Source organism: Drosophila grimshawi, unplaced genomic scaffold (assembly GCF_018153295.1).
Source record: "Drosophila grimshawi isolate 15287-2541.00 unplaced genomic scaffold, ASM1815329v1 contig_59, whole genome shotgun sequence".
NCBI classification, from domain to species: Eukaryota; Metazoa; Arthropoda; class Insecta; order Diptera; family Drosophilidae; genus Drosophila; species Drosophila grimshawi.
Window position 1 is genome coordinate 854,994 of NW_025063406.1, and position 22,772 is coordinate 877,765.

Below are 22,772 nucleotides of genomic sequence, written 5' to 3' on the forward strand. Positions count from 1 at the left end.
AGACCAAATTGTATTTAATTTTTCATCTATTCAATTCATTGCAATTAGAATTTACTAACATAGCACATTTGTTGGAATATAAGCAACAGTTAGTCGACTTCGATTAATAATCGTCGACGAAACTTGGCTCCGATATTTGTCGATAAGAAAAATCCGATGATAACTTGACGCACATGCTTGTTGCTGAAGTCCGCTCAATAAACCCAGTTCGAGAACTGGTTGCTGGGCAGATTCAAGTGAAGTGTGATAGGAAAATTTAATCTTTCTGTAAGATTGTCATCTTCAAGGCAACGTTTCTCATTTTATTTATTTGACAAAATGGAGAGTTCGGCCAATAATCGCTATGAACTATTATTTATGGACGATGACGCAGGTGGTGGTGCCCCAATTCTTCCCGACAAAAAGAAAACGGATCAGAGCGTAAAAAAGAGCGAAAAGGAAAACAAGTCGAACCCAGTTAGCAATAATAAGAATAAGAACAATGCTCAGACCAAAACAGCAAATGCGAATTCCGCCCATAAACGAAATGGCGCTTCGAATACCATCAAAGAAATGCGCCCACGAAATAATCGCGTTAATGTGACACAGAATAATTCTTCCTTTGCACCCGAATACAACACTGAACTTCCACAACGCCAATACAAAGATCGCGACAACAAGTTCCCAGCACGTTTTCGGGCCAACGAAAAATTCGGAAAACGGGAATTTGACCGGCAATCTGGCTCTGATAAAACAGGTAAATAAATAAATATTTAGTATATATATTTTATATTTAGTACATTATTGAAAGATTCCAGTTTTCTAAGATATTTGAAGTTGTTGCAAAAGGTTTATTTTAATAGTATCTTAAATGTTATTTTTTTCTTATATATTACACAAAGAAGAATTTTGATTTTATGCATCGATTTCGATACTTAGGAAAGTGTTGTAAAAGCACTTAGGCTGTTCACTCGGCATAGGCTTTGTTTCTTATGAGAGAAACACGTTTTCGTACCCTTTTTTTGTGCACATCTTCGGCTGATTATGAGAACGTTCAAGCACGAATAATACTCGAAAAGGGAACCATTTTGCATGATGACCGTCGCACTTGAGAGCCAAAGAATTATCTAAAAAATACCAAAAGGTCGTATTTTTAAATTAGGAAAACACTTGTGCTTTGTTTACAAATTATTTGGCTGGCTTTTATTTGCTGACAAAAAAAAAATAGTTGGCGGGATTAGATTGTGCACAAGAGAATTGTAATACAAAATTTACATTTGAATTTATTGATTTAAGCCAAGTTTACAGATTCCGCTGCGAAATATTTCTGTTTTTTTTTTTAATGGAGGTTTTTATTTTCGATGACTGAATTGCATTATTCATTATTTGGTCTGAAAATAGGTTTTGGAATGCAAAATTGAAAGGAAATCTGAATATTTTATTTTTATTAATTTTTTAATTAGAACTAATTTCGTATAAATACCTTTTAGGGTCTTCGAATGCAAAAATCGAAAAAAAAAAGTACCAACTTCACTCCGCTCTCCTGTAATTGAATAATAATGTTGCTTGATTTTCGGGAAATGTGAACGTTATTATTTAGAGTATGTATGAGAGTCGGAATTGATCTTGATTCATGACAAAAGTTGCAGAAAAAATATCGAAAATCCATCTCGAGTTCGACGCTAATATGTAAAATTGTTTTTTTTTTTATTATTATTATTTATTTAATGTCGACTAATGACAGTCGACACAAACAAATACAAAATGTAAAAAAAAAGATTAAATTAAATTAAAAATAATGGGGTATTTAAATGCAGAATCTTGAAACATTTGCTGCATTGATGGGGGAAACGCATTTTAATTTATGTGTTGAGCATTTAAAACATGGTTTTGGTTAGAATTGACTCATTGATAAACTTTTTTCTTTTTTGCTTTTGCAGGAATTAAACCAATCGATAAACGTGATGGCGCTGGCGCACACAACTGGGGCTCTGCCAAGCAGGACATCGAGGACCATAAGGCTGAGGGCGCCACCGTTCCTGGAACAGACAAAGAAGAGTCTGCGAATAATGAGCAATCTGGTGAAGCTACAAATAATTTGGTGGAAGATGAGGAGGCAAAGCAAATGACTCTGGATGAATGGAAGGCTCTTAAGGATCAGCGCGCCAAGCCCAATTACAATCTGCGAAAAGCCGGCGAAGGTGTAGACAACTCCGAATGGAAAAAGATGATCGTATTGAGCAAAAAGAAGGGCATTGGCACTGAAGATGATGACGAAGAACTCGAGTTCGACGCCTCAATGTATCCGCAGCGTGTTGGTCGTCTGCAGCGCATTGTCGATATCCAATTCAATTTCAATGATGGTCGCAAATCGGGATTCCGCAAAGGGATGCGTGGTCCTCCGGCTCGCGGTGACCACTATCATCGCCAGGAAACGGCGCCCAACAACAACAATGGATTTGAAAAGATGACTTCCTATAATAAATTCGGAGAGAAACATCGTTCGGGATTGAAAACACTCAAAGTCGATGATGAAATTCAATTTCCCACTTTGGCCTAAGGCACTTTTACAGCCAGATCAGATATTTTCACCTAAATATTTTAACATATAATCTTAAGAAATTCATGTTAAGGAGGGTTAATCACGCTGCTTGGCATTTATATATGTAACATGTTGTGCTTAGCCAACCAAAGTCCTTAGGATTATATGGATGACTTTTGAATTTTGTACTGAATTTACGCATTTAAATACGCAATTGAAAATAGTATAAAATGTTGAAATAAATATACTATATTTAAATACTGAAATCTATTCTCTTCTCCCTATCTGCAAACACTATAACATATTGTCTCAACTCTAACGGACAGTCTACAAAATTTCCTACCCGACGACCCCATAAGACATATACACTATATATATATATATATTCTTGACCAGTGTCACTAGCCGTGTCGATTATCATAGTCATAGTTCCTTTCATAATAGCTTCGATTCCTTTGAACCCCGTCAAATTAGTCAAAATATACGATATACCCCATACGAGCAAAACAAAAAAAAAACTGCAAAAAGCTTTCTGACTAAAAAAGAACATGTAAATTGACTATTGAAGAAATGAAGGAACATGACTTATATTTTATTTATTTCTAATGAGGTTTGTTCAACCAAATACTATACGTAGTGTAAACATATATATGTCTATATATAACAAAATGTTTAAATTGGAGTGCTAAGTCCGCCAGGGGACTAGAAAATCGATAAGGTCGACAATCGCAAATAGATAAGACCACATATCTCCCACAATTTTAACGCTTCAGTCACCAAATTTGGTTGGTAGGTTGTTGGCGATGTCCTTCAAAAATTGTCATATACCACGCCCACCTCCGCGGCCCCCGAGTCTCCCGCCCCTGAAAATTTGAAGTGGCTATATCTTCCACAGTTTTTGAGTTAGAGCCATCAAATTTGGTAAGTATATTATTGGTTGCCGCCTTTAAGAATGGATATAAAAATTGTATGGCCATGCCCATAATCGCCGAAGCTGATATTTCACAAAAATTACTAGGTAGATAGATTAGACTCTGAAGACCCTTGCAACACCTTAATAAACCTCAAAGTTATTTTCGGAGATAGAAGTACATTTTATTATTAGAGCTTATGCAATTCACTAGTCTTTTCTAAATAACGTGCTTGACATAAATATTGCTCCTAACATCTTTTATGAGATTTGCATTCCTAAATGGTTGTATTGCTTTGTCTACAGCGAAGTCAAACTTTTCTTCAAAATTGTTAATGCTCTTTGTGAGCGAAAGTTTACTCGGGATCTTACGCATTTCTATAATTCATTCAATTCAAAACGCAAATCGACAAGTTTGCCTTCTGCGTTCTCTCTTTTCTCCTGGGCTTCACAACACGGTGTACTTTGTACCTCATCCATTGCTGAAGCTTTTCAATCTATTCCTCTGCAGTCTTAATCTGTTTGGAAGGAATTATTTATTATTTCTTTTCACAAAATTGTGGGAAGTTTGGCAAGTTTTAACCAACAACCCAATATGAGTTCATTAAGAAACGATATATCCCTTCCAAATTGTTTGAATGATGCAAACTGATGTCATTTACACAGACTTCAGTAAAGCATTCGATTCCCTCAACCTTGACTTTCTGCTTTACAAGCTTGTTTAGGATTACACACATATTTTGTGCCCTGGATATCGACTTATTCCAAGAGTGTCACTTCAGTAGACTACCTCGAAAAGGGTTCCCGTTACTTCGGGTACCTCAAGGTGGTCACGTTGGCCCTTATTTTTTAACCCTTTTTTTTGACATCCCGTCAATCCTATCATATTCACATACACTGATGATGTGATACTTATCCTCTAGTACACCGATCATCTTACTCATCTCCAAGATGAGTATCTTAACTGTTCATAATTGATGTTTATGCATGTTGTTGCAACAGACCCCATATATCCACTTATACGATTGGCAATCTCAATGGAAAAATATGAATGACGTCAATGGTGTTTTCAGCTGACCAGTAAAAATACTCCGTCTGCTTAGTCTATCCAATCCATTGGATATCGTGCTCCAGCCGGCTTCTTCTTAATCATCTGTCAACACTTCTCAGTTTTGTGCGAGTGGGCTGCTTCTGGGTTTCCCCCAATTCTTGCAAGAAACATTGCACCATTTTACAACTGAATACTTAAAAATGTATTTATTATTTCCATATCTTAGTTCTTTTTTCCTTTATTTTATGTTTCAATTTAAATTTGTATTTATTAATTTTTTTTACATAAACTACGGATTGTTTTTAATCCACATTAACAAAATAATCAAATTCTAAATCAGAGTGCATTTTCAATTCAAATAATAATTATAATTTTATAATTTTTGTAAAACTAATTAACTTTTGTAAATTAATGTGATTTATTGTTCAATTTCCCTTTTAATCTTAGTTAAAAACTCATTTATCCTATCCGTCAAGTAAACTTCTTTTTTTGGCTTTTTAAGACAAGTTTTCTCCGAATCCGTGCCAAATTGTACCTATAAAATAAATTCAACAACTTATTAGAAATAATTATAATTTAAAAACATTAGTAGTACTCACAAAATGTTTATATTCTGGAGATGTGGATTCTATTAATAAAATTCTATCTTCTATGTTCTTAATGCGATTTAAAATATTGTCATCATCGGGGCTAACGCACATGTAAGCTTCTATATTTCGAAGACGTGAATTTCCCAGTTTGTATTCAATTAAATCGTCACAATCGGATTGCGGTGTCATTAGCTTATTTAATTGGAGTGAATAGTTCGGCCGCACTTGTGGCCCACAGCAGTTATTCGCGCGTCGTACTATTAAGTATAGAATTAGACACGTTTATTATTTATTAGCATTATTATTTATTATTTTACAGATTTACCTTTTAGGTGTCCACTTGATTGCTGTTGTTTTACAAGAAAACTTTGAGTACGGGCACATGAAAACGTTGTGGTTTCTTCGCAAGGGATTTGGCTTGACTGCTGCTTGAAATCATTTATATTGTGCAGATTTATTTCATCTCGTTTCCGTTTCAAGAAACATTTGACACGCTTATTCAAATCGCTGTCATTGACGCGGATTTGTACTAATTTATCTGGAATATTTTCTATTGTCTGTTTAATTTTGCAAGAGGAAAAATCGAATGTCCTCAAAGATGCTTTAGAATATTCTGCTGTATAATTGAAAGAAAAAAGTTAAAACGCAATCCACTTTTTGTTGTTGTTGTAATTATTTCACTATTTGTGTACATGGTAGAATTTTATAAGTTCTTACGCGGCCAGGGGCACTCCATATTTTCCTTCCACTCTCCAATTGTGTCGTTTTCATATATCTCCTTTTTCCAGATGGGGACGCGTGATTTCAGTTGCTCTACGGCAAAAGTAACGGATTCCAAGGCGGCTGCGCGATGTGGCGCAGATGTGGCAATAACAACGCTCGCTTCCTTGACAGGAACTGTTCCGAGACGATGGTATATAGCAATATGTTTAAGATCGGGCCAACGGGCTCGCAGCTGAGAGCAGATTTTACTCATCTCCTTGAGGGCCATTTTCTCATACGATTCGTATTCCAAGGATATAACCTATTGAAATACATAAATATGTTTATGTTTACAATTTGGAAGTATAAACCAATTTCACAAATAATAACTCGAAAAACTGAAATTAATATGTTCATAAATGTTTATATAGTAATGTTTACATTTACAATTTATAAGCATAAATCAATTTCACAAATAAACGTAATCAAAAATAATAATCTTACTTTTTTCCCATCGAAGTTGTCACGTGTTGTTCCCACAAAAACCGAAGAAGCGCCGCAACTCTCATCGATCAACAGGTTATGAATGTGATTGATGTCAATTTGGCTGTTAACTAATTGAATGTGATCCATTTTTGGTGGTTATCCGCCACTTATTGGTGGAATTACGGCAATCTCGTCTCCTTGTTGTAATATAATCTCAGCGTTTAGATCTTCAATGTAGGTTTCGTTGTGAGCTAGAATCAAGTTTTGACTTATTGAACTCAAGTTGAATTTATCTATCAATTGATTTAGTAAATTTCTTGCTTTAACGACACCTTCAACGGCAAATTCGGCGCGTGAAGTTTTTGCTAGCTCGCGACTTTTTGCAAAAAATAATATGTTAATATTGACAAACAACGATTTTCGTTCTACGCTCATTTTTTATGATGCGCCGTAGTGATCCGGATCGCTAAACGAAGTTCGTTTGAACTTATCTTCAACCAGACCGGCTGCAACCTATGCGTCCCTGGTTTTCGTTCATTTCAAAAGCACGACAAGCTAGCATCATTGAATTATAGTCTAGAAATTGAGTATAGAATTTGAATGCATAAAATATATTTTTAATTAAATAAGTTTAGAATTGTATTATTAATATATTAATATCTATAATATTAAATATTAAACAATGTATTAACTTATTTTTAATATCAAATATTTTGTTCAACTTCAATAATTTAATTCAGAGATAATGCGTCAATAAAATCAGAATATATAGTTACATTCAAAACATGAATTTAATGAAAAATTGTTAAAAAAAAAGAAAAAAACAATGCCGCTTCTAATATCAACTGTCATCTGTTTATATTAAAAAGCAGCTCAAAGAATAGTAAGAATTGTTTTTACCTTGTGCAATAGTTGCGCACTTACTCAGCATATCGCTTTCACTTATTAACATTTAATTACACTTAAAAATCCATTTTTTTTATCAGCGTTTCACATCGTTGAAAAAATCTCATGCATTCCGCTTGGTGATTACGCATTTCAGAGCAAAAACTTATCGATAAATTTAAGGAAAACATCGATAATGAATGAATGGCGAAAAACTATTGAAACTATTGTTTGTGTTGCTGCTAACAGCCCAGCTCTATTCTGTCGTTGTCATCGAAATTTTCAGTCTGTCTTCGTCCTAGTGCACATAGCAAATTTAAGTTATTGCAAATTTCTTTGGAAATTGAATTCTAAGCTGAACTGTTTTGCATACATTTTTAACAGTTACAACGCAAATAGAGAGAAAACAATTTTCTACGTACTTAATATATGTAAGGTATGTTTCTAATGCACACATGTGTAAACAGGCATATATATATGGATATATATATATACGAATGTATATTGAATGTATATATGCAATATTCATTGTTGGGAACTTCACCTTAGGAACATTAACTGCCTTATTGGACCGTGTACAGTGGTTGGAGTCTGCTAGTAGCAGAAAGTTAACATATATTACAACAAAAACATTGGTAAGTTGCCACAAAATTCCTATTGCAATCGCCGTTAATCGAATTGAAAACATAACTGTTTCAACTCTAACATGTGCACTTTTACTTATATGTACCCCATTTACACACATCACATATATGTCAGCGTACGTGTAAACAGGAAAAATCAATGCGTTTTGTATGACATCATGCTAAGTGCGTTCTGAACCGGCGCTTCAAAATTTTTTTTGTTTTTTTTTTTTGGTGCATAGCAACATTGTTAAATAGTTTATCGCAATTAATATTCAACATACATTTGTTTTTTTTTTGTAACTATGCAATTTCCTATAACGAATGTATTTTGAGAAAGGTGTGTGTATGAAATACATTTCTATGCAAGTGCTAAACCGGCATAAAGCATCTTCGACATATATATATATATATCTGCCACATATTTGCATCAACATCTATCTTTGGTGAAAATGTCAGTCCAGGATTTCCATCAGTTCTGTGCTGGAAACCTTTCAGTAGGGCTACCTTCGAATGGGTTTTCGATCGATACTTTCGATAACATCGAATAATTGGTAAAACATAGAATAGCCTTTTGCCAACCAACTGAAATGATATTAAGACGATCATCATTTAGTGAGTATTTACAGCTTTGATTGTTTGTAAATATATAAAATGCTTATTTTGAGATAAAATGTTCATAATTTTTAAATATTTATATAACAAATAAATTGAGTTTTAAAATGTATACAAATTGGGCCGGTCAAATTAATAGTAGTGAAGTTTTCTCAGCTTTCTTTCTGGAGCTGAATGTTTCGAAACTAGATATGGTATCATTAGTTTTAATGTTATTGTATCATAAGAGAATATGATGATGATGGCAAATGACGTTTATTTAGGTGCAGGCTTAATTTAGGCTTTTCGCAGCATGTTTTTTATTCTCTTACGATGTGTCCTTTTTTATATTGGACCTCTGCCTACTGGCTGATTGTTTTTAGAATGCCTGACATTCGTTTCAAATCTCAATACCACAATTCCACCAACATTTCAAACAGTTGCATTCCAGACTAGATTGCATCTTGCATTTTTCTAAATGACAAAATAAAACGATCGATATTTTTATTTTTTCTGATAAGGCACGAATATTTCATTTCGAATAATTTTCGTTAAGAAACCAACTTCATTTTATTTATTTACTTAATGTGGACTAAAAACTGTTCACAAATTCAACAAAAAAATTGGTAAAAATATAAATTTTCAAATTAAATTTAAAATTAAAATTAATATAACTGAAATAAAATGTAAAGTAAATAATTAAATAAAAATTAAAAAATAATATGATTTTCCTCCAGATTGAGGCAATTTAAAGCGGTGTCTCGCTTTACAGCAGTTCAATGTTTGCCACGCCCATTTTTATTCCCAATCAAGTTAATTTTTTATTGTTTACCTCAACTTGAAATTTTTCAGAAATTGTAGATCATTTTTTTTATTTTTATTTTAATAATACATTGAAATTAATGTAATTTATTTTTATATTTGTGTTCTTTTCTGTGTCCACTGATTTTGGTCGACATTAAATAAATTAAAAATAAAAATAAAAAGTAGTTGTTATGCTTATGCAGATATACATATGTGTACTTTCTGGTGTCGGAGGTGCTTCTATATAAAGCTGCGAAAAAATAGCACCACAATGACATATTTTATTGCTGATAAAAAAACAAAACATTTTACAATTTTTTCAAATAATTATTTTTTTTTAATATTGTTTAGTGTTCCCAATATACATTAAAAGTTGAACTGCTCCTTGAATTCTTTTCATATACATATATATATACAAATATATATATATATATATTTCTATATTGACATATTTTAATTTGAAGGGAAAAGCAGTAAAATGAAGCGAAAAAAATAATAACACCACTCCAAAATTATTCGTTGAAAAATTCCATATATAAGTTGGTTGATATTTAAAGAAAAAGCGGAATAAAATAACCGAAAACGATCCCAGGACCAGTTTTATGTCGAAAAGAGTAAAATGAATCTTATATACTATAACTAAGCTAAAAAATTACTTCATTATAAATGCGACAGCGCAAATAGTTCGCTTATACCTCAGAGAACTTCATTTAAAAGCGTGCAGCCCAAGAAATGTTCCATTCCTAAGCGCAAAACATATATGCCTGCACAGACACCTAAGCTCAATTAAATTGAAAATCTGTGGTCTGAGGTGAAAGGTGCATTTTCTACTTCTCAGCCAACCAACAACGCATAACTTTAGAGTGTCATTAGGAAATTTTAGAACGAAATTCCTCTATAGATATGTCAGGTCTTGTTTAACTCAATGCCAATCTAAGGCACGCAAATAAAAATCTAAATATAAATGTTAGCTGTAAGTAAATAAGTTGTTATTTATTTCTCATTTTCACAATTGTTAGAGCACATTTTAAAAGTGGTGCTATTTTTATTTTTCGTTCATTTTTCATAAATTTTTTCTTATACAGGTTGAAAACTGTGAATATTATTTTTCTTCTGTCTTTTTTTTAAGAGTCTTCCACTTTTAAAATCGTATTCATGAGTTCATTAAGCTTGCGAATGTAATAAATACACATTTGTAAAAATTTCTTGTGAGGGTGGTCCTGTTATTTTTTCCCAGCTGTATAATTATAATTTTTGATCATCATAAACAGCCGGTTCTGTCCGTCTGTAAGAGCTAGAAAAACAAATTTAAAATATAACTTATCTTACATCATAAGCATATAAAATATATTGAATCATTTTAAGGATTCCCGTGATAATCTACAATCAATTTAGCTCATATCTAAGACAAAAATTTGATAATGTTCAAATATATTTCACCTTGCCTACCCTCGATCCACCGAAATTGGAGGCACATATACATATCGGCGTGAGTCTCTTTGGTGATCAAGAATTTATACCTTATAGGGTCGGATATGATGTAGAATCTCTAGTAACAGTGGTTTTATGATAATAATATGTATATGGTCGCCTTTGCTTAAATTTTTCTCTAACTCGAATTTAATAAGTCCATTTAATTTGCTTGTGGCATTTCGAGACAGAGAAGTTGTGTGTGCTTTCTTTATTAATTGCTTTATTTGTTTTATAAAAGTATTTTTTCCTTCAATTTTATAGCAATACAAAAGCCACAATAAAAATCAATTTATGTGAACAAATGTAATTGATATATATTATTATATATATATATAATATATCAGCCGACCATATGAAGAAGTAAGAATAGTTTATTTTATGCTATGTACCGCTTAATGTTGAAAATGGCCACAAAAAATAAAAAAAATAAAGAAATGTTTGATAGAACTGAATTTTCAGCATTACTACCAACATTGTCATTAAAAGAGGTCATGAAACTGAAATTTAGAGTTGACATCACAAGCAAATGGGAAGCGATGGCTATTTCTGAAGACCAAATTAAAAAAAAGTATTTATGTAAAGTTTGCGAGGTGTTTCAATATGGCGATAAAAATCTGATTCAGCATCTTTCTGGAAAGAAACATTTTTGTATGATGGAATCGGTGACGCAAATTTATTTGCCAAAGGAAACTGGCAATAAAATTGCAACAAAAATTAGCAAACCTTTGAAAAAACAAACAAATACTCCAAGTGTGGATACAAAAGACAGAGAAAAACCAACAGAAATCGTCGGTGATTTAAAGAAAAAAACATTGCCTACTATTCAGCCAAATAAGACTCAAACTAAAGCAGCACCTACCAAGCCATTAACATTAACAAAACCAGTATCTAAAAAAGTAGCTGCTGCTAAATCCACTGTCCTTAATGTGGCCAAAACAGATTCTAATGAGAACACCGTCGCTACCAATAATATTTCTTCTAAGGAACTGGTTGCGATGACAAAATCAAAATTGCCTATTGATCAAAAAACACCGTTAGCTAAATGCGATAACGATAAGGAAAAACCAGATATTGAATTAGTTCAGACTACGAAAAATATATTGCAGAAATCTAAAGATAGTTTACTTCAATCTGCTCGCAATAAATCAAAGCCAACCAAAGAATGCGAAAATGAATTGGAGCAAAGCGAGATTTTCGAATCAATTGATTTAGATAAAATTTCGGATCAGAGTGATGTTGGTATCGTCGAAGAAGAAATGTCCGAAGACCCTGTAAAAAAACCAGCTTTGAAATCTTCAGCTCAAATAAATGTGGTAGTAAATCCACTCGCCTTGGTAAAGCCAAAGCCAACAAAAATTACTTGTGTTCCACTATCGAAATTGATAACTGTGAAATATCCGGAGAAAGTAAGTGAGAGCAATGATGAACACAAAAACGATGATATTGATACTGATGTCGTGTTAGTAGCTGCCTCAGAGCCTTTCAAAAAAGTCGACATTTGCAGCCAAAAAGAATACAAACTTCATAAAAATGACACAATTGCACCGAGCAGCAGCTCTGAAACGGAGAAGAAGGATAACAGAAATCGTTCCAACTATCTTCCAACATTGTCCGCAGCCGTAGCTCAGGGTTCCACATTTGAGTCGCCATCAAATGTTAGCGAAATCCTGGGACTTTTGGGAGTTGAGTACGTTATCAAAATTGTCAAATTTATGAAAGATAAAGCACCAAGATTTCAGTGCAGCTTATGTGACATTACTACCGATGAGATCTCAATGCAAAACCATCTGATTGGCTACAATCACCGCCTAAAGTATTGCGAAAAACATTTCCCAACCGCTATGCGCCAGAATAAACAATATATTGCACATATTCCGGAGGATATGGTCTTCAAAGTGTTATCGCCAATATTAGAAAAGCTGGCGATGGCAATTGAAAAACACCACGGCCGAGAAAAGTCCTACCTTTGCTATGAAAACTCTTTTAGTAAAAATCGACAAAGCATTGTTTCAACAGTTTTTCATCGCAGACACGCATCCGAGGTGGTTGGTCCCTCATTTACCCATGTTGTCGATTCAAAGGATGTGGATATCTTGATTGCAAATGCTAGCAAGAGCAACGCTAACACGACAAACGACAAAACGACAAATGTAATTACATTTAACAGCCATATTAATTTAATTGCGAATCAAAATCCCAAAGTGTATTATCCCAATTCCAATCACCAGCCAAGAGTCGTCGCTGATACCGTTGATGATGAGACGCATAAGCGAATGGTTGATATGTTCTTAAGGGACACGCGGCAGACTACTCAACCCATGCATCGACATCGTCAAGCGTCGAGAAATTTGAAACGTAGTCGATCAAGATCGAACTCTTCTGAGAGAAAGCGAAGCCGATCGACGAACCAATTAAGCATATCCCAATGGGACATGAAGCGTAGATCGTTGTCCCCATTAAAAGATGGTGATATTTGGCAGGCCTATCGACATATGGTCGATCATAGTGTGCGGGAATTAAATGCATCATTTGATTTATATAAATCCGATCCCGAAACACATCCTCTCTATAATGAGGAGTGGCAAAAATTTTGGAAGAGGCGCAGGGATGAGCTCATTGCTGCAGGCATAAATCATCGAACTTACAATTTTCAAAATGAATGGATTTTGTTTTTCAATGCTCGCTTAGAGGAACTCTACAATCAAGATGTTGAGAACATCAAAATGAAGTGCCGCGAAAGGTTATGTTTGCCAATGACCAACTCTGAATTATCAAACCCAAAATATCATGTTCACATTTCTGATAATCCATCGGACCACGTTAGTCCGAATGAGACAAATGAAAATGACTGCGAGAATATTGCTAAACCTAAACCCAAAGAAACCACAGAAGACGTAAATGTAATCCATGTACTTCGCCTTTTAACTGCATTGGAGGATCATTTGGGAAGTTTGGGGCCGAGTATCACGGAACTATTGGCTAAGGCACTGCAAACGTTTAAGTTGCATCCGAATAGGGCAAACATTTTACTGCTCACAAATGAGAATTGCGCTATCTTGGAAACAGCAAAAGAAAAGTTTACAGGTCTAGTAATTTCGAAAATCTTAGAGCCTTCTCAAGAACGTGCTTTGAAAATGGCAATTAACGACACAGAACAATTACTTAAATATGCGACTATAATACAAGCAGAACAAGCAAAAGTCAGCAACATATCAGAGCTCAATAATAATTTTGATGAGTCCCAGCACAAATCTTCGAACAATAGACTAAATACAAAATTCTCGTTCAAAAACGCAGATCTGCTCGATAAAACTGAACTTGCTGCTAAGCTAGCTTCCTCGCTGATCTCACAGGGAAAAACTAAAATTAACCAAGCACAGCTCCAGCAAATAGTTCAAGTCTATTCGCATCTTGAGCAACAGAAACTCCAGGATGTGACAACAACAACAACGAATAAAAATAGAATTGATTCACCAAATGAGACGCCTTCCCAAGGAAATATCAGCAATAATCATTTTGATTCACGCACAACGATGTTTGAGCAGCCATGTCGGCAATCGCAGAACTTTAATTATAATAATAATCTTGCTGCTTTTGCCACAAACTACAACGAATTTCCAAACTCTAATTTATTAAGTGGTACGCATAACAATGAAACTAATACTAATTACTTCACTGCAAATATGGTACGCCGCAATAACGGAGGTAGCATTCACATCAATCATATGGAATACTTCCGCAATAGACAGCAGCAGAACTCACAGCAGTACAATCAATATGACTACGAACATTTTGACAGTGGAGAATCAACTGGACAGCAGAATTACGATGTGTTTCGCAACGACAAGAACTTTTAGTGTCATCATGGAGAGAAATTATTATTTTGGTCCAACTGATACTAGTACTGGAGGACAAAGAAAAACTGTGTCCACGGAACCAAACTGGGGCTTAGAAATAATTATTTTTTAAGCTTCTTATGATATGAAATCAAACTTGTATTAATTGTAAAATGTATAAAAAGATGTATCTCTTCTCTAATGTACATACAGTTATAAATACTATTATTCATTGAAATATTTATAAATACATTATCTGAAATGATTATATTAGCCACTTCAGTTTAATTTTCATAACAGCAGCCATGTATTTTATATCCCTCGTCTAATCTATAACTCCCAATACAAAATGAACTTGAATCTATTTTTCTACTATGTAATTGAATATATTTGAGCTTTTGTTAGGTTTTTCCTTAAAGATACCATTCTTTATTTAGATTTTAAAAATAGATTACACTTTGACTAATTGCTTATCGACTAAAAAGCAACTGTTATAAGTTATGGTATATATATAAAATTAACGGTCTTGGCTGACCAACTCAGCCTTTATGCTCCTAAAGCTAAGTTCAGATTTTATCGATGATTTCATTTCGCAAATTGTACCCTAAGAGTATTCTAATTTTGTCGTGAAACTTGTCCGACCCCATATCGAATATATATGTACTCCAATTGTTAACACTGAAGTAAAATGTATATATTCCTGATCGGCGTTAAAAATTAAGTTAATACAAGATCTAGTCATCTTCGCCTAGCTGCCCTCTCCTGTATGAAAAAGACAGTTTCATTGAGATTCAACCAACAACTACTTTCATGACAAAATTAAGATGCGCTTTGCAAGGGTATATGAATACAGATACCGCCTTGACATACATTTTCTTAATATATATAATAAGTATCTTTAGGCTAATTTTAGTTTTAAGTCGAACTAACTTTCATAAATTAATTATTACAAGGACAGAATGTTGGACTGATTAAGGGCATAGTTTTGTTTTTTTAGATTGTGTTCGCGTTAAAAATGTTCAGCTGGCTTAATATGGTTTTTCTAGCTGTTATTGAATGAACTAAATCGCAATATAAATAGAATAGTGCCGATACACAATAAAAATCCATTGACTCGACGCTGGCACTACTAAATAACAATGGGGAAAAACGTTACTATTAAATGGCTGTCAAATTGTCCTTTTACTATGTATAATCACTATCTGTCCTTAATTTATAAATTATGAAATGGATATTTTAAGTTAAACTTAAGCTAACAATATAAAACTTCTCGCGGATGTGGATCTAACGAAATTTGGATGGGATTTATGGAAATATTCGTTGCGACCTTAAAAGAAACTTCCGCATATTGTGTATGTTCTTAAGGATGATGGAACTTTGCTGCTGGACGCTGCTGTTGTGTGAGTAAAATATTATAAGAAAATGCGAATGAATCCCTACCCCAACCACCCAAAGATAAAGCACGGAGGAATTTTTGTTTTCTAGCCCATCATACGAAAGATTATCGCGCAACTGTTGTTGATTATTTGTTTCACAACAAGACGTCGCAACTGAAGGTCACACCTATCTCCAAGATGTTAGATGCAGTAAAATAATGTTTCTTTCTGGACCCAAGAGACACCTGTTTAATTGAAAAATTTAATTTAAATTATAATCAATTGTGAAGTTCAGACGTTCTAACGGGTAGATCCACTATAACTTATTATTACTGATTTCATCTAATCGAATGATGAAGGAATCACTGTCTTAGACAAATAATAATATAATGTATACAAAAATTATTGATTAAATAAATAAATATTAAAATATACAACAATTACAATTACAATTTCAATACAATTGAAGTACCTGTAGAACTTAGATATAGAGTCTTGAATCTTGGAACATATATTCCAATTTAGAAGATAAATTACATTAATGTAAAAAATAGTTTAAGGTCGACTGCATTCCCGCCTCCAAATCGATATACCTGAAAACGCAAACCGCAAAAACTCTATAATCTTGGAACGCATATTGCTGGTGACATCCTTCAAAGAACGACATATAGGACCCAAATCGGAACATCATCGCCTCAAGACAGAGCGAAGATTTCGTTCGAGGCACTGTTATTGTTAAAAGTTATGCCATAAAATATTATTTGTTAAATTAGAGCTTTTGATTAATATAAAAATGAATGATTTAGTGTGAATATATTCTGAGTGAAACAATAAAAGTCAACCATAATTATTTATTTATTATTTTTATTTTTTTGCTCAAAAATCTTGTCCGTAATAGAATTAATACAGCTTTTGATGAATCTAATACTTATGAAGTACATGTTTAGAATTACTTATGCCCGAATTCTGTTTTTTAAATCGCATCTCTGCTTTATGATCAAATGTTTTTATAGTGTTGTTTAGTAAACGAATGAATTTTCAATTATAAAATCTAAATTCAAATTTTCAAAATTACGACGAGCTGAATGGATATAGCCATATCCCCATTTCTATGTACATATATCGAATTGAGCGCATCGGTTTGTAAATTTTTGTAATTTTTAATTCGATCAAAGTATTTTCCTAATTAAGATAGAAAGCTATAACTCTAAAATTGTGACCTTTGTTGATACCAGTAGATGAATCGATTTTACAAGAACGGAGGAAGTAATCGATGAAATAACAATAAACTTGAGTTCAGCCAGTTCATAAAGGAGACAGACGGGTACGGATATCTATCATAGCGAATATATATATTTTATGGGGTCGGAGATGTGTCCTTCTGCCCGTTCTATACTCTTGTGTAAGTTGATTATAGCCCATTTAATGGGTATAGGGTATAGAAAGAAAGAAAACAGATAGATAAAATCTGATCCATGCTATATTATTCATATATTGCAATCCAATTTAATGTAAATTTCTTTCGCCACTCTGAACATTTTGAAAAATAAGCCCATGATTCCTTTACCTTCCTAAAATATTAAAGGTATGTAGGTCGACTGTAATTGAATTGGAGTATCAAACAATTTATTTCGTCTGTAATTATTCACATAAGTTGGTTTAGAAAAACAATGCTGTTGTAACCCGTATACGATGGGTTATGCCGAATCTATAACGAGCGGTTTTCACAAAAATATGATATAACAAATATTTTTTTGGCTTATAACATTTCAGAAAGATATCTCAACTACTGACAACAATTTGAACTGAATGGCGATACAAATTGTACAAATATCTCATTTATATCTTTTGAACGCGTCACGGATTATAGTGATTGAGGTAACATTCGACGCATATTTGAGACACTAATTATTCATTTAAACATAAGCACAAAAAGACCTGAACTGTCCCTTCGGCTCCAATTAGCTCACTTATATCCCATGAACTAGCTGAATTTCGAGCTGTTTAAAAAAGTACAAGCATGCACCTTTTCTACATAAAACAATACTTTTATATCGGTAACTAGCTTGATAAGATTGGGCTATCAGATATAGCAGAATCGTCACTAGAGTGAAGTGCTCCCCACTATGCCCAGTATAACCAAATTTAGTTCGTAGTTTCCCAGTTTTAAGTTAGTTCTACTTGTATAAATACTTTATATTTTATTTCACAGCAATGCAGAACAAAGTCTAAAAGTCTTCAATAAGAAGTGTTTAAATCTACAAATAAATTATTTTATTTTTCAATATTCCAGAAATTGCCATGCCTGCTTCTTCATTGTGTGATGCACACATAAATTCATCGTAAGTTAATGTTGTTCTTTTTTGCTTTACTTTTTTCCATACTTGTTTATTTCCATGCAGTCCTTAGAAATTAATATGGAAGATAGGAAAGGCTCTGCAAATATAGGAAAGGTGTAGAAGGCATTTCTGATTTTGTTAAGTGCACTTTTGCAAAACTAGGTTTTCATGCTTTATAATTTACTTGCATTTCTTATTTCAAATACTCATAAATTAGACTGCAAAAATTAAAGCTAAAAATAAATTTGTAGACTATGTCTTGTCAGTTAAGATTTTTATTCAATTCTTTATTTCATCAATTTACAAACACTCGGGATGGTTTTACAACTGTTACAGAAGGTTGAAAAGTAAATTGGGTTTGTTCACAGTCCGTCAAGCTGTCCATATGCCAAATTAAAAACAGCTAGTCACCGAAATTAAGGGGTATATATAATTTAATGTGGATTAAAAACAGAAAGAATAAAAATACAATTTAAATAATGTAAAATTAAATCTGAATAATGAAATTAAAATTTAAAATGAGAAACAATAATTTAATAACAAATAAAGGATATATTAAAACTGGGGCTATTAAATTGGATTTAAAAATTTAATTATACAAATTTGACCGATAATTTTACTTATTACCAGCTTGTCTTTATTTGAGATGATCGCTAGTCCCATTTAATTTCATAAGTTCATTTCCATGAGCTCCTTTGTTGTGTAGGATATATTGTTAAATGCATTGGAGAAGTCAGGAAATATTCTTTGTTAAATAATAATAAGTCTCATGAAGAGTTTTAGTCTTGAAAGGAAGTCGGCCCTTCTGCTGATGCTAATGCAGAATAAACTACCATAAGTGATATACAACACACCCCTTCATAAATACAAATATTACATTTTGGATACACATTTAAATTTGGCCATAAACTTTTAGTTAACACTATTATTTAACATTTAATTATAGCGACAAGTCCTTAAATCTGGATGACTGGGTTACAAGTGGAAAACTTGGTTCTCGTGAAGCAGTATTAGTTTTCCGCACTAACATACTTAATCCAAAGACTAGAAAAATGCTATTAGAAACAACGCACGTACAAGTGGATCGAAAAAAGGGGGATGGTCAAGCATGCTCCACTCCGAACGAGATGGGTCCTAAAGGAGATCTATCCCCAACAATTGGCAAAACACCACAAAATAATCCAACTCATGGGAAACTATACGTGTCTGTTAACAAGCTGACAAAGTTCAATAATGTTGATAATTTTGCAACGAAATCGCATGATTCATTTTCTTCATGTGAAGAAGTATCAAGTGATGGCGATGAAACGCAATATAATGAATCAAAGTCAAGAGCAAAGCATCATAAGAATAATAATCTCTTCATGGCAGAAATTGAAGATAATTTAGCAAAGGAAAGTGGACATGATTCCATTACTGCGTCTCAGTCAAATTTAGGAATAAATACTAGTGAAGAAGATCAAGAGGAGGCGTCCAGCGAGGAAGACAACGAATGCGGAATAAATATGCCGGCACATCAGTTGCAAATAACATATAAATTTATCCAAACTGAAACCAAATTGTTAAGGAAAATTTTTAATGTTCACGGATTAACTGAAGTTCAGGGTGAATCAAACTTTAACTTGCTATGGACTGGTGTTCATATGAAACTTGATACATTACGGAACTTATCGCTGTATCAACGAGTTAACCATTTTCCGCGGTAAGTAAATAAAAACAATTAATGCATAAATCTCATCATAGCTTTTAATGGGCAATTAGACATTTTCTCGACATTTTAAAGTGAAAATTAAAGCACAAGCTTTCATTGGCTTATAACCTAAGACACTGGTCGAAATAAGGTGTGAGACACTGTATATATGGATAAATATATAATATGGATAAATATATATATATATATACTTTTGCTTTCGATGTTCTTGCAGATGTCAAGTAAATTATTATTTTATGGATTATAGTGAATGTATGTATATATAGTTAGTTCCTTAGTTTGGGTGTAGTGTAATCTCCATAATAATTGAATTTATGTTTATCTATAAGGCTAGTACTCCAACCCGTTGAATGGTTAATTCTATGAGTAGCTTATAATTCAAATAAACAATACAATTCAATGTTTTTTTGTTGTTTAGGTCTTATGAACTGACACGAAAGGATCGACTTTACAAGAATATTGAACGAATGCAACATCTGCGCGGAATGAAACATTTTGACATTGTGCCACAGTCTTTTATTCTTCCACTAGAATCGCGAGACTTAATATTTGCCCATAATAAACATCGTGGACCTTGGATTGTTAAACCGGCAGCATCTAGCAGAGGACGTGGTATTTTTATTGTGAATTCGGTAAAATTGATTTTGATTTGTTTAAATAAATTTTGTAATTTAATAAAAACAACTTTGTTTGCAGCCAGACCAGATACCACAGGATGAGCAAGTTTTAGTATCCAAATATATCGTTGACCCACTTTGTATTGATGGTCATAAGTGCGATTTGAGAGTGTATGTATTGGTCACATCTTTTGATCCACTTATCATTTATCTGTACGAGGAGGGTATCGTCAGACTGGCAACTGTTAGGTACGACAGAAACGCCGATAATTTATGGAATCCTTGTATGCACCTTTGTAACTATAGCATCAACAAATATCATTCTGATTATATAAGATCATCGGATGCCCACGATGAGGATGTAGGTCATAAATGGACGCTGTCAGCTCTCTTAAGACATCTGAAACTTCAGGGATGCGACACTCATTTACTAATGCTAAACATCGAAGATGTTATAATTAAGGCTGTCCTTGCATGTGCGCAAACAATTATTTCCGCGTGCAGAATGTTCGTACCTAACGTTAACAACTGCTTTGAGCTTTATGGTTTCGATATACTAATTGATAATACGCTTAAGCCATGGTTACTCGAAGTTAACCTGTCGCCTTCAATGGGTGTAGACAGTCCACTGGACACTAAAGTAAAGGCATGTCTTGTCACAGATTTGCTTACCTGTGTTGGTATCCCCGCTCTAAGTCCGGAAATGAGATCTCATTACGATAGTAAAACCACACGACTTCGTAGCTCTAGCTGCCAAAGACAAACAGATACAACAGAATCGAACACATCTACACATCGATCGACAAAAATAAAAAAGAAGAGTTTGGGTTTAGCTCCATTGACACAAGAAGATCAACGCATATTGCGTAGTGCTCGATTGCAATACACCAGGCGTGGAGGTTTTGTTCGCGTCTTTCCCACGGACGATTCAATGCAGCGATACGGACACTTTTTAGACTCAGCAAATGGAATCCCAATATCAACACCAACTGTCCAAGGTCAAACATTCCAAACGTTAGTCACGCAACACAATTACAACCAAATGTTGCATTCAAATTTATACTGCCCTGGCTCGCGATGCATTAAAGACGATAATTGTCAAGAAAGTCGTATAAGACAGTACGAGCGAGCCTTGGAAACGGACTCGGAGATTCCATTTCTAAAGAAGCAAATTGTTGAGAAGTGCGAAGAAGAAGGACGAAGGCTTCGCAAGCAGATGCTAAAGAAAATTGGAAGTGGTTCGACATTAACTCACTTTCAAGCACGGCAGACATTTTGTTTATATTTAGAGTCAGTTCTACGACGATTGACCCAAGAACCCAAAGACAGTCACGAAAAGATTATACTCAAGTTTTTAAATAAGTATGGTGGGGGGGTAAAACCCCCAATATTGTTTCGCAACACGCAAAACGTAAGCAAAGCTCGTTCGGCAATGGTGGCTAAATTGTTGGGAGATTTTCTGGAAATTTACAAAAGAGATACAGAGTCGTATGTAGATTCGTTTGACCATTTTGGAATGATTCCAACCAGTGCCTATAGTTTATTTTTAATGCACGCTCAAGAGTCTGATTTGGAGGCAGTGCTAACTCACCACACAAATATTACCGGAATAATGCCATTTTTGTATAATCGAATTGGATTTTCAGTGCCACCAACGCCTCCTATTCCGTCCGGGTTACATGGTTTTTTAAGAGCTTTACCAGCGATGGTGTCAACTTCTGGAGTTGTAAGAGATGTTAGCAAATATGATGGATATTTTAAGAACTGCGATAAGAATTATGAAAATGTTCAAGATATTTCATTAAGGTCAAGGAGCACAAGAGGTTCTAAATAATTAGGAAAATTTTTTACAATTTAGCTACATAAAATATTTTTACTACAATCTCTTTATTAAAATCTTTTTCGATTTCCAAATTACTTGCATTCAGGCTGGACGTATAAATAAAGTTCAACAAAAAAACTTGACTTATTAATATAAATTCCAAACACATGTGTACAATAAGATAACTTTTGTATTGAGGAAAGGTCCAATACTTGGTAAACATTTTGTTTACCAAAGCATTACTCATAGATATTTCATCTCAAATTCCACATCGGATTTAACGATGCTAGCGAACATAGATAATTAACCGGTTAGTAAAGGGAAATATGATTGCCCTTACAGACACCAAGAAAATATATTATTCCCACAGTTTGCCTTTTCCTTACGAGGAGCGAGTAGGATATGTCCAAATTAACAATTACACCAACAGTG

The 22,772-nt window shown here is 33.7% G+C and overlaps 5 protein-coding genes across 6 annotated transcripts; 3 read left to right on the forward strand and 2 right to left on the reverse strand.

Moving 5' to 3' along the window:
• The first annotated feature begins 180 nt into the window (after positions 1-180).
• LOC6562971 (plasminogen activator inhibitor 1 RNA-binding protein) lies at positions 181-2,787 on the forward strand. The gene is made up of 2 exons (XM_001990786.2): positions 181-736; positions 1,920-2,787. Exons 1-2 carry the CDS (start codon positions 319-321, stop codon positions 2,537-2,539), a joined length of 1,038 nt encoding a protein of 345 aa, XP_001990822.1. The 5' UTR covers positions 181-318; the 3' UTR covers positions 2,540-2,787.
• A 1,905-nt stretch (positions 2,788-4,692) lies between these two features.
• On the reverse strand, positions 4,693-6,407 carry LOC6562970 (molybdopterin synthase catalytic subunit). Its single transcript, XM_032737453.2, has 5 exons — positions 6,279-6,407; positions 5,790-6,096; positions 5,398-5,688; positions 5,082-5,329; positions 4,693-5,017 (listed from the first exon to the last, which is right to left on the reverse strand). The coding sequence occupies exons 1-5, from the start codon at positions 6,405-6,407 to the stop codon at positions 4,901-4,903; spliced, it is 1,092 nt and encodes a 363-aa protein (XP_032593344.1). The 3' UTR covers positions 4,693-4,900.
• Positions 6,408-6,416: 9 nt separating this feature from the next.
• On the reverse strand, positions 6,417-6,710 carry LOC122322702 (molybdopterin synthase sulfur carrier subunit). The gene has a single exon (XM_043215762.1). It carries the CDS (start codon positions 6,693-6,695, stop codon positions 6,417-6,419), a length of 279 nt encoding a protein of 92 aa, XP_043071697.1. The 5' UTR covers positions 6,696-6,710.
• Positions 6,711-7,408: 698 nt separating this feature from the next.
• LOC6563362 lies at positions 7,409-22,483 on the forward strand. 2 transcript variants are annotated; one of them, XM_032736885.2, is made up of 7 exons: positions 7,455-7,581; positions 7,695-7,780; positions 17,625-17,729; positions 18,145-18,193; positions 19,137-19,892; positions 20,320-20,533; positions 20,598-22,483. In XM_032736885.2, the coding sequence occupies exons 4-7, from the start codon at positions 18,153-18,155 to the stop codon at positions 22,350-22,352; spliced, it is 2,766 nt and encodes a 921-aa protein (XP_032592776.1). In that variant the 5' UTR covers positions 7,455-7,581; positions 7,695-7,780; positions 17,625-17,729; positions 18,145-18,152; the 3' UTR covers positions 22,353-22,483. The 2 variants fall into 2 exon arrangements, with proteins under 2 accessions (XP_001990819.1, XP_032592776.1); XM_001990783.2 differs by lacking the exon at positions 17,625-17,729 and having other exon boundaries at positions 7,409-7,581.
• LOC6563363 lies at positions 10,960-14,743 on the forward strand. Its single transcript, XM_032736884.2, has one exon. The coding sequence runs from the start codon at positions 11,044-11,046 to the stop codon at positions 14,494-14,496; it is 3,453 nt and encodes a 1,150-aa protein (XP_032592775.2). The 5' UTR covers positions 10,960-11,043; the 3' UTR covers positions 14,497-14,743.
• Positions 22,484-22,772: the final 289 nt, after the last annotated feature.

Bases quoted from the DNA above. Each gene is read 5' to 3' on its own strand.
- LOC6562971 (XM_001990786.2), top strand. From the start codon at position 319: ATGGAGAGTTCGGCCAATAATCGCTATGAACTATTATTTATGGACGAT. The intron at 737-1,919 runs GTAAATAAATAA...TTGCTTTTGCAG, and splicing joins ATCTGGCTCTGATAAAACAG to GAATTAAACCAATCGATAAA.
- LOC6562970 (XM_032737453.2), bottom strand. From the start codon at position 6,407: ATGGATCACATTCAATTAGTTAACAGCCAAATTGACATCAATCACATT. The intron at 6,097-6,278 runs GTAAGATTATTA...GTATTTCAATAG, and splicing joins ACAACTTCGATGGGAAAAAA to GTTATATCCTTGGAATACGA. The intron at 5,018-5,081 runs GTGAGTACTACT...TTTATTTTATAG, and splicing joins CTCCAGAATATAAACATTTT to GTACAATTTGGCACGGATTC.
- LOC122322702 (XM_043215762.1), bottom strand. From the start codon at position 6,695: ATGAGCGTAGAACGAAAATCGTTGTTTGTCAATATTAACATATTATTT.
- LOC6563363 (XM_032736884.2), top strand. From the start codon at position 11,044: ATGGCCACAAAAAATAAAAAAAATAAAGAAATGTTTGATAGAACTGAA.
- LOC6563362 (XM_001990783.2), top strand. From the start codon at position 18,153: ATGCCTGCTTCTTCATTGTGTGATGCACACATAAATTCATC. The intron at 18,194-19,136 runs GTAAGTTAATGT...ATTTAATTATAG, and splicing joins GATGCACACATAAATTCATC to CGACAAGTCCTTAAATCTGG. The intron at 20,534-20,597 runs GTAAAATTGATT...CTTTGTTTGCAG, and splicing joins GTATTTTTATTGTGAATTCG to CCAGACCAGATACCACAGGA.